Source organism: Physeter macrocephalus, chromosome 7, assembly GCF_002837175.3.
Source record: "Physeter macrocephalus isolate SW-GA chromosome 7, ASM283717v5, whole genome shotgun sequence".
Taxonomy (NCBI): Eukaryota; Metazoa; Chordata; class Mammalia; order Artiodactyla; family Physeteridae; genus Physeter; species Physeter macrocephalus.
The window spans coordinates 128,800,546-128,811,667 of NC_041220.1; the positions used below are offsets into that span (position 1 = coordinate 128,800,546).

Here is an 11,122-nt window from a genome sequence, read left to right on the forward strand (position 1 = left end):
CCTTTCTTTAGCTCTATTAGCTATAACACACTTTTATACTTCAGAAGTGTGAACATTTTATCAGATTATGAAAAATTATAATTACATATGTTTATACATGATGACAAATTCGATGTGATTATTACTACTAATAAAGTTACTTACAAATGTGAATGTTTGTACAATTCTTTGTTCAAATTTTCCATGTTAGAGGCTTTAAAGATTACAAATCATTATAACTGTGAAAAACATATATGGATTTATTAATTTTAGAAACACAGTGAAACTTATAATCAAATTCTTCAACTGTATATTTTTAACATGTGGCTATCTCTCGAGGTATTCATAATGTATGTAGCATGTATCAAATATTTTAATGAATATTTTCCAAATGAATAATCATCATAAAATGTTTTATATTTCATGGTTCTGAAATGGATTTAAGCATTTGAAATCAACTTACACCATAATTCACAAGTGGGAATTACTTTTTCAGAGGAGGATTCAGGGACACTAATTCCAAAAACTTAATATTTTCATTGTTCTTGTTTTACAATATTTTTGTCACCAAAGAAGCTCTTTAAGAAACGCCTATTGGATGCATTCATGTTTCCCTTTCTTCATTGGCTTTCAGCTATGACTCCTGACACGGCCTTATCGTTAGAAGGCAAAGGGCGCTTGGACTACCACATGAGTCAGAATGAAAAGCGGGAGTATTTGTTGAGACAGAGCATCCGAGGTGCCATGTTGGAACCTTTTGGTGTGAACAGTCTGGAAGTAAAATTCAGGACAAGAAGCGAGAATGGCATTTTAATCCATATCCAAGAAAGCAGCAATTACACTACTGTGAAGGTAAGATAAAAGCTAATGGTGACTTCATTTGATTAGACCGCCTGCTGTGTCATGGTTTAAATCACTTCTCCCATAATTTCTATCCTTTTCTTCACAACCCATTAGAGTTCCGACTGAGGCTGGGCACTATTCCAATATCATCTATCTTAACTATTCCTCAGGCATTGGCCAGAGTAACAAAGAAGTGAATGGTTTGGTTTCTAAACACTTTTGTTTAGAGTAGAGAGCACTGCTGTGTAGGCCAGCAAAGAAAGAACTTGTTGCAATCTATTTTGCCAGATAAAAATTTATATTGTTTTTACCCTGCTTTTGAACAAAGTGAAACAAGAAGATAATATGTCTTTGAAATGGAAAAATATGTTTTTCCAAGAATTATTCCAAACACTGTTATGTATATATTCATTGGAATGACTAGAGTAAAAATTTTTTTGAAATTTTCTGGCTTTATTCTGGAACATATATTCAATTCACTATTCAGGTAAATCCGTGAAATTAAATACCTTTGGAATTTATGGTAAGTAAAATTTCAGTTAACTCCTCCAAATAATTTCTAAATAAATATTTCTGAAACATTATATTTCATGATTGATTTATCATTAGGCTTTTACACATTTTTTTTTCTCAGCTGTAAATGAGATGCTAAACTGGTGAATAATTTCATTACATATGCATTTCCTGTCAGCTCTTAGCTTTCTTAATTTCTAAAATGATTATTCTGCTTTCCTTCCCACAAATAAGACTTCATCTTTCAGACCATCATTTTTTTTTTAGTTTAGTTATATCAACTGCTTTTTTATTAATATCATTCAGTCTATTATAAATCTGCTGGTAATTTTTATATGAATTTTAGTTAATTCTTAAGAAAACAAATCCAGATTTCCTGAATTATTTTCACTTATAACTCAACGTTTTGAAAATTACTGAAAGCTTGGTTCATAAAGAAAAGAGCAATATGCATAGAAAATTACTAGGTTTAATTCACATAAAATACTAAAAATAAAAACAGACATTCCCCTTTAAACTTCAGCTTCTTTATTCTCAAAATTTCTCTCTGTTCAAGCCAAGTCGGTTGTTATGTGGCCTGTACATAGCTTTAAATAGTTTAAAAAACAATCTTTTTAAAATTCTCATAATCCCCCTAGTCCAGCCATTCTCAGCTGGGGGTGATTTTACCACCCCTCCACAGGGGATATTTGGCAAAGCCTGGGAACGTTTTTATTGTCCTGGTTGTTGGGAGTGAGAAGGGTACTGCTGCCAACATCTAGTGGGTAGAAGTCAAATATGCTGCTAAACACCCTTCAGTGCTCACCACAACACCCCACAAGAAAGAACCATCCAGTCTGAAATGTCAGTGCTGAGGTTGAGAAGCTCTGCCCTAATCCAGTTGGAGAATATCTTCAGGTTATAACTTTACCTCCATTGTTGAGACAAAGAGCCCAGATCCAGAATTAATAGAGTAACTGCTGCAAAACGAAACACCTAAGTCACTGTATAACGTTATTATTCAGTGTTTATGGTTTTCATTGAAAAGTGTATTGCAAGTAAAGAAAGTAAGGAAAGAAGTAGACCACCATATTCTACCAGAAACATTTCTTATATGCATTGAGAGGCTTTGACATTGAGGTCTGTGCGTTATCTGTTAGGCTGCTTCCAAGTCCTCGTGCCATTTAAATGACATATGAAATATTTCTGTATGTTATCTCTTTAAGCCAAGAGATACAAAAACAATGTGCTTGAAGAAATTGGAGACAGAATATTTTTCTTCCTCAAGGAAGAAGCTGAATGTCGACATCCGTTTTTGTCACTATAAAATCTTGCGTTTCCAACAGGACAGCAGCATGCAACTTCTCCAGATTTCGTTGCATTGGTAGCAAGCACTTAGAAAGAGATTTCTTTTTCCCTGAAGGGAAAATGAGTAAAAATAATGACTAATGCAGACCAAAATGCACATTTCTTTTGTATGAAAATTTTGAAAGGTGGTTTTTCAGAGATTCAGGGGGTTGGCAAGTGGAGTAAATAGATTAAAAAGAAACACTGATTAAGAAGAACTGAATAGACAGGAAGAGAGTGACTTTTGTAAGTAAGCAAGTTACTTGGATGACAGGAATCCGATCTGCTTATCCAGGCGAGGAAGCAAGTTAGAATGGACTCTTACTTATCAGTTAGCTTATCAGTGACCAAGGCCCCTGGTTTTCTTCTGTCTTTCTTTTGGCTCAGTTTCTGACAGTTGCTTTTTCTGTCTCTTTTTTCCCCTTCTTTTCTTTCTTTTTTTTTTTTTTTTAATTCAGATAAAAAAAGAAACTAAGGAGAGAAAATTTCAGAGAGGAAAACAAAAGGAAAGCATTCTTATGTATAATGGCTTTTGAACTGTATTTAAAGTGTTTCACCAATCTCTCTTCTTTCACGGCACATTGGGTATCTCCATATTTGGAAATGTAATAATGCCAGATGATGGGCTTTCTATTCCAGATCAATTGTGGTTTTTGGTGTATTGTTTGTTTGTTTGTTTTTCTTTTGAAGTGAGGCCAGGTATGCCATACAGAGTTAGGATGATTCCGAGCTCTATAGAGTCAAAAATAAATAAATGAGCAAATCAATCTATGAATAAATAAAACCAAGCAAAAAATGAGCATGACGTTTCAAAAGTTAGGGTGGGTAGAAGAGTTAGGTAGTATTATTGGGGAGAAGTAGAACATGAAGAATGTTGTAATGGAAACATATATTCTTATTCATCCTACTCCATGGTATGTTCCAAGGACCCTTTCATCAGAAATTGGTCGAATGAAAGGATGACATGGTGTGATCAATTAGGAGAGAAACACAGAGCTTGCCGAAGGCTCTTCTCAAGGCTTCTTTCCAAAAAGGACTCTGGCTATAACCAAAGAGGAGTTGCTGTTTTCACTGTCTGTTTCATGACACATTGCCCATTTGATGAAATGTTATTGTCATTTAACCACAATTTTCTTTTTTTTTTTCCCCTGGGTTCAGTACTGGAATATATTACTATCTGGAGAAACTGCTTTAATAAAATATTACATTATGAATAACTTATGTAAATGTGTTAGGCATATTTTCCATAAAGTAAAAATGAACTCATTTTAATTCTACCAGATGTGTTTGTTGCATGTAGGAAAAGCATTTGATCTAAGTGACAAAATAAACGGATCCATCCTTTCATTCCTGTCATTTGATACGCAGTGCCACTTTATCCCCCGGCCGAGGCACCAGCTCTGTCTGGCGGTAGTGATGGGATTATGCTCTTTTCATCCTGCCTTATAAATTATTTCATTTTCTAAGTGTCTACTTAGAAAACTGGAAACTTGGGAGCTGGAAACTGGAGTAAGAGCATCCTGTTACCCAATGTTCTACTGGGCAAAGTAAAAGAAACCAAATATCCCTTAGATAAATTTTAAAAGACAGCCAAAATAAAGACTTGTCCAGATGCCTCATTATTAAGAACTCACCCTTTATTCATCATAGTGGTCATCTTAATAAATAATAAGCATGATTTTTTAAGATAAAATTCCAGTGTGTAATAGCTGACAGGTAAAACAATTTCTTTATGTCTTCACTTTTCCAACTATGCTTCATTTATAGTTAATCATTGATTTCTCTTTTTGGAAATAGTTTTAAAATTTTTTGATAGCTGTGGGCCATTTACTAAACAATTTTTTTAAACTTGCAATTGCCATTAAAATATAAGTACTCATAAAAAGGTGTGATTTACCTATCTTAAAATTAGTATTCACCCTATTATTTATCTCAGTTGTGTTCTGGAAAATAAATCTATACATCTTGAAAAATTAGTTATAAATATAAGAATATATTGAAAACTGTTGAACCTATTATATGTGAAGGTATATGTTACCTAAAATTGTAAAGGCATACTCTAACACAACCAGACTCCTCAACTGTTCTCTCTGCTTTAAATTGATCAATGTTTTAAGGTTTCTTGACACTTTTATTTTTATTCAAGCATACCATAGTTTAATTGTACACTATTTTTAATATGTTTTACAGATTAAGAATGGCAAAATACATTTTACGTCAGATGCAGGAATTGCTGGGAAAGTGGAGAGAAATATTCCTGAAATCTACGTTGCTGACGGCCACTGGCATACTTTTCTAATTGGAAAAAATGGAACAGCCACAGTATTGTCCATCGACAGAATTTTTAACAGAGATATCATTCACCCTACTCAGGATTTTGGTGGCCTCGATGTGCTCACTATATCTCTTGGAGGAATTCCTCCCAATCAAGCTCATCGAGATACTCAAACAGGTAAATGCTTGTGTTGAGTAGAGGCACAAAAGAAAGGTAAAATTGTTCCTCTAAAAGTAGTTGGATATCTGATAATGTCCATTATGAATATTCTAAGACTATCATAACTACCTTTAGAAAGTTGGTAATAAATTATTGGTCATCACTTTCTTTAGGCATTTTCTACCAAGTTCATAACTCAGCCCAGGGTGTTTTGATCCTTTCCTTGTGTACCAAATATTTATTTATACATTCTTTCATTTACTCATCTGTTTGTTCATTCACACAACATATATTTATAGAGCCCTGTAGGTACTTGGCTTGAACTACAATGGTGGACTCTTTCCATAGAATACCTGGTCCTGTAAGGAAGACAAACATCAATCAAATCGTTACACAAGTAACTATATTATTTTAACCTATGATAAATGATGTGAGGAAGAATATAGAATTCTAAGAGATTGCCAAAAACGTGGAGAAGGGGAAACTTCTCTGGAAATTGACATTTGTACTTAAATCTGACCTATGAAGATGAGGATGGGAAAGTATGAAAGTTAATTTATATTAATGGGAACTAAAGAGAAAGAAGTAGATTAAGTCAGGATCACAGAACCCAGAATATTGGGGACTGATGTCACAGATGAAAGATGAAGTTGGAGAATGAAAGTTCTCCTAGACTATGTGGCAATTTTTATCTCATTCTTGGAACAATGGGAAGTTACTGAAAAATTAATCACAGAAGTATCGAAATCAGATACACAGTGGCATTAAAGATCTTTCAGGCTACACCATGGAAAATACATTGGAGAAGGACAAGAGGGGACTTGCATAAATTAGCTGGGAAGATATTGCAGTGATCTACGCAAGGTATTGTGTGAGCTTGGACTAGTTTGGTGGCACAGGAGTTTAAAAGTAGTGGATAGGGAAGAATATTTTAGGAATGAAAATGAGCCAAAGTGTTGATGCTTTTGGTAAAATTCAGGAAGGTTTCTGACATGCCAACTAATGTGTAGTGCCACTAAGAGAGGAAACTGCAGAAGGGTTCAAAAAAAAATACATCTATGGGGAACATCAAGATTTTGTTTGGAGCTTTCTGAGTTTGGAGCACCTTTGAGAAAGACCTTTGGGTAGATGGGTTAGAAATCAGGAGTAGACCAGTTGGAAATACTTATTTAGGAGTTATGAGTGTCGAGCAGGTAACTGAAGTACTGGGCATGGATATGATAAGCAAATATGAGGGTGTAGAGTAAAAAGAAAGCCCAGGGCCTTACCTTGGGTAGTTCTAAGAGCCAATGGTTGTCTAGAGGAGAATGAGACAGAAAGGGGACTAAGCCATAGAAAGAAAACCAGGAGAGGAGGAACAAAAGCACATGTCCCAGGAACTCATGGAAAAAGAGTGTATCAGGGATGGAAATGACACTGGGGTGGAATGATGTACCAAATAAGAGGAAAATTGAAAAATGTGTTTCAGAGTAAAGGAGTCAAAGCGTAAAAGTTAAAGCCTAGGTAATAATTAGTTCTTACGTATTTAGCTTGTTTTAGAATATGGATGCTAATTCATTTGGATGTTGTAAGACAATAAGCCAATGTAAATTATGCCCTTTTGTTAGTGTCAGGATATATTCTTGGGCTTTGTGAGTGGAGCATTAGCAATATTAGCACACAAATATTAGTGTAACAAAGTCTTTCTCAACTTTTTTTAAAATCATCGCCCTCTAAGGAGCTGTATTAGATCTTCTTTTCCAACCCCTGCCATCGCTACTGCATAAAATGTTAATTGAATGAGTATACTCCATTTTTTTTAATTGAAGTATAATTAACTTACAATGTTCTATTAGTTTCAGGTATATAGCAAAGTGATTCAGTTATACATATATATGTATATATATATATATATATATATATATATATATATACACACAGATAGGCACATACAGATTCTTTTTCCTTATAGGTTATTACAAAATATTGAGTAGCGTTCCCTGTGCTATACAGTAGGTCCTTGTTGGTTATCTGTTTTATGCATAGTAGTGTTTATATGTTAATCCCAACCTCCTGATTTATCCACATCCCCGCCCCCCGTGTCCCCACAACAAGTATACTCTATATCTGCCCTTTGGAGGCCCACAAGTCATGGTAATAGCTAAGATTTTTCTTTTGCTCCTTAAGAAGCTATGTTCAACTCCCCCCTTGGGAGCAGTATCACCTCCACTGAGAGTGCAAGATCTAATGCTTGAAGCTTTTGGCCTATTTTAGTTCTTTTTAAGTAGTTTTAAAATAAAATTTATTTTTATGTATGTAATTCTTGGTACATAGACTATAAAAATAAAACCAACAGATAATTAAAGGAGGGATAAAACGAAGACGCAGCCTGTTAGAGCCCTTCATGAATGTTCAGAAAGAGCGGGTCCCAGCAAACTGCTCCACGTTCTGTTATGGAAATCTTACTCATCTTGCTACCTTCTGTTGTAAGAGGCACAGATTTATTGCCTTCGAACGGGGTGATGGCGCTGGGACTGTGGTGTCTAAACTCTCGTGATGTGATTGCGAAGCTTCTTTTCTGCAGATTTGTGCAGCCTGTTAAGCCTTTGGTTTTCCCTAAAACGCCTTACTGCTCCTTCTTGCCCCGGCAGGGTTTGATGGCTGCATCGCTTCTGTGCTGTATGGCGGAGAAAGTCTTCCTTTCAGCGGGAAGCACAGCTTGGCCTCCATTTCGAAGACGGATCCCTCAGTGAAGATGGGCTGTCGTGGCCCGAACATTTGTGCCAGTAACCCCTGCTGGGGAGATCTGCTGTGCATCAATCAGTGGTACGCGTACAAGTGCGTCCCCCCCGGAGACTGCGCCTCCCACCCGTGCCAGAACGGGGGCAGCTGTGAGCCAGGCCTGCACTCCGGCTTCACCTGTAGCTGCCCGGAGTCACACACAGGCAGGACCTGTGAGACGGTGGTGGCCTGTCTTGGTGTCTTCTGTCCTCCGGGGAGGGTGTGCAAGGCTGGAAGTCCCGGAGGGCACGTCTGTGTTCTGAGTCAGGGCCCCGAGGAGATCTCCCTGCCCCTGTGGGCCGTGCCCGCCATCGTGGGCAGCTGTGCCACCGTCCTGGCCCTCCTGGTCCTGAGCCTGATCCTGTGTAACCAGTGCCGGGGGAGGAAGGCCAAAAATCCCAAAGAGGAGAAGAAACCGAAGGAGAAGAAGAAAAAGGGAAGTGAGAACGTTGCTTTTGATGATCCAGACAACATCCCCCCCTACGGGGAGGACATGACCGTGAGGAAACAGCCCGAAGGGAACCCGAAGCCTGATATCATTGAAAGGGAGAACCCCTACCTCATCTACGATGAGACCGATCTTCCCCACAACTCAGAAACCATCCCCAGTGCCCCTTTGGCCTCCCCGGAGCAAGAGATAGAGCATTATGACATCGACAATGCCAGCAGCATCGCCCCTTCGGACGCAGACATCATCCAACACTACAAGCAGTTCCGCAGCCACACCCCGAAATTCTCCATCCAGCGGCACAGTCCTCTAGGCTTCGCCAGGCAGTCCCCCATGCCCTTAGGAGCCAGCAGCTTGACTTACCAGCCTTCCTACAGTCAAGGTTTAAGATCCAGCTCCCTGAGCCACTCGGCTTGCCCAACTCCCAACCCTCTGTCTCGACACAGCCCAGCGCCTTTCTCCAAGTCCTCCACTTTCTACAGGAACAGCCCGGCCAGGGAATTGCATCTTCCGATAAGGGATGGAAATACTTTGGAAATGCACGGCGATGTGTGCCAACCCGGCATTTTCAACTACGCTGCGAGGCTGGGAAGGAGAAGCAAGAGTCCTCAGGCCATGGCATCTCATGGTTCTAGACCGGGGAGTCGCCTGAAGCAGCCAATTGGGCAGATTCCTCTGGAATCTTCTCCACCAGTAGGACTCTCCATTGAGGAGGTGGAGAGACTAAACACCCCTCGCCCTAGAAACCCAAGTATCTGCAGTGCAGATCACGGGAGGTCTTCTTCAGAAGAGGACTGCAGAAGGCCACTGTCCAGAACGAGGAACCCAGCAGATGGCATTCCGGCTCCAGAATCTTCCTCTGATAGTGACTCTCATGAGTCTTTCACTTGCTCAGAGATGGAATATGACAGGGAAAAACCAATGGTATATACTTCCAGGATGCCCAAATTATCTCAAGTCAATGAATCTGATGCAGATGATGAAGATAATTATGGAGCCAGACTGAAGCCTAGAAGATACCACGGCCGCAGGGCTGAGGGGGGACCTGTGGGCACACAGGCAGCAGTGCCTGGGGTCGCTGACAACACACTGCCCTTGAAGCTTGGGCAGCAAGCAGGGAATTTCAACTGGGACAACCTTTTGAACTGGGGCCCTGGCTTTGGCCACTATGTAGATGTGTTTAAAGATTTGGCATCTCTCCCGGAAAAAGCAGCAGCAAATGAAGAAGGCAAAGGTGGGACAACTAAGCCAGCCCCCAAAGATGGGGAAGCAGAACAGTATGTGTGACCTTTGTGTGCTGGCATTATAAAAATATAAAAAACAAGAAACACTCAAACCATTGTAAGGTTGCCGAATACGGTGGGTCACATTTGCAAAACAGGCCAGTATGAACTGGTGTTAGAGGAAACCTTAAAAATAATAACCACAATGCTGCTGAAACAGACTCAGAACAACTCTTTAATTTAAATATGTTTGGTTGAATTTCTTTTCCTGCATGCATTGTATTTTGTAACTAGTCATGTGGCATGCAGCGTTTGGAAAGGTTTTTCTTATTTACCAATGTTTGATTTGTGACTTTTAAAATTAATACCGTTGCCATTGCCGAAACGAACTTGTGCTTTCACAGTGGGTTATGTGTATTGTTTCCATTGTATTATTATTGTCATGTTTTGCATTGCAAGATCCTTGAGGTTTAACCCATCTTAGTAAAGTGTAGAAAGAGCCCTTCTATCCTTGAATGAACGACTAAGTATTAACACTTTTCAGAATTATGGATTCCGTATTCGATGTTGCTCAGAAATGTCTGAATATTTGAATATGTTTGTCATGACAGTGGGTACTAAAATTAAGTCATTTTGTTCAGCACTTTAGAACTTTCTTACCAAGTTTTGTTAAAAATTCCGAATCTTTTTTGTAAACAATTTTGGTCTTCTGACTTTCATCAGGCTTCCGCTTGGAACAAATTGTTGTCCCCAAAACTCTGCCGCTCTCCTGCTGTGGAATGATGTCCTAGCAACACTTCTCAGAGACACTTTTAAAAGTTATTTATTGAAAAATGTTCTATGCTTTTAAAATTTTAAAGAATCAACCTAAAGAAAGCCCATGATTGGACTTAGTTTTCAGCCATTTAACATTTACCCCGAGTACCCAGTTTTTATAATTTATATAAAGTCAAATTTCAACACTTCTTACTTTCTGTCATTTTGTAGACCCTGTTTTTAATACTGTGTAAAAACTTTTTTTTACACCGAAGCTGTGTTTTTGATACTGATATTTTCCTATGCTGAATGGTTTTCTTACTTTCAGGGAAGGTAAGAAAATACCTTTTTTACATTTGTTACTTATGTAACGTTCATATTTTTCACAGTTTGATATTTGTAACATACTGTATGCTTTCTACTTTTAAATGCCAATGATAGAATTAAAATATTTATTTAAAATACTTTGCATTCATAGTGTACTATTAATTTTTCATTTTCCCATACTCTTTCCACGCCCAATTGAGAAAAGTCTTTACTTGTCAATAGGGTATGACAAGTTGAATGATAAATGGGCAACCTCATTTTCTTTTAAAAAACACGAGTATGGATAATTGCCAGAACAGATATTTTAAGGTCGTGTTAGTGCATTCCTACCTGTCAGAGTTCTTGGACTTCCCTAGAGCACAATGAGTCTAGACTAGGTTGGACCTTAGGAGACTAACTTTGTTATGAGCCTGGTTTAAGCATTCTGGCAAAAAAATGCTTGGACGTTCCCCCTAGATATGTTCACTAAAGGCCAGCTTTGGACCAGGCTTATAATAATAGGAGTAGCAATGA

The 11,122-nt window shown here is 38.2% G+C and overlaps 1 protein-coding gene across 1 annotated transcript in view; it reads left to right on the forward strand.

The window, feature by feature from the left end:
• FAT4 (FAT atypical cadherin 4) overlaps positions 1-10,661 on the forward strand; it is a 184,477-nt gene extending 173,816 nt beyond the window's left edge. Inside the window, exons 15-17 of the mRNA XM_024119347.3 lie at positions 614-831; positions 4,852-5,113; positions 7,726-10,661. Coding sequence (XP_023975115.1) covers positions 614-831; positions 4,852-5,113; positions 7,726-9,590 — 2,345 coding nt within the window. The 3' untranslated portion in view covers positions 9,591-10,661. The remainder of the gene's footprint in view (positions 1-613; positions 832-4,851; positions 5,114-7,725) is intronic.
• The last annotated feature ends 461 nt before the right edge of the window (positions 10,662-11,122 follow it).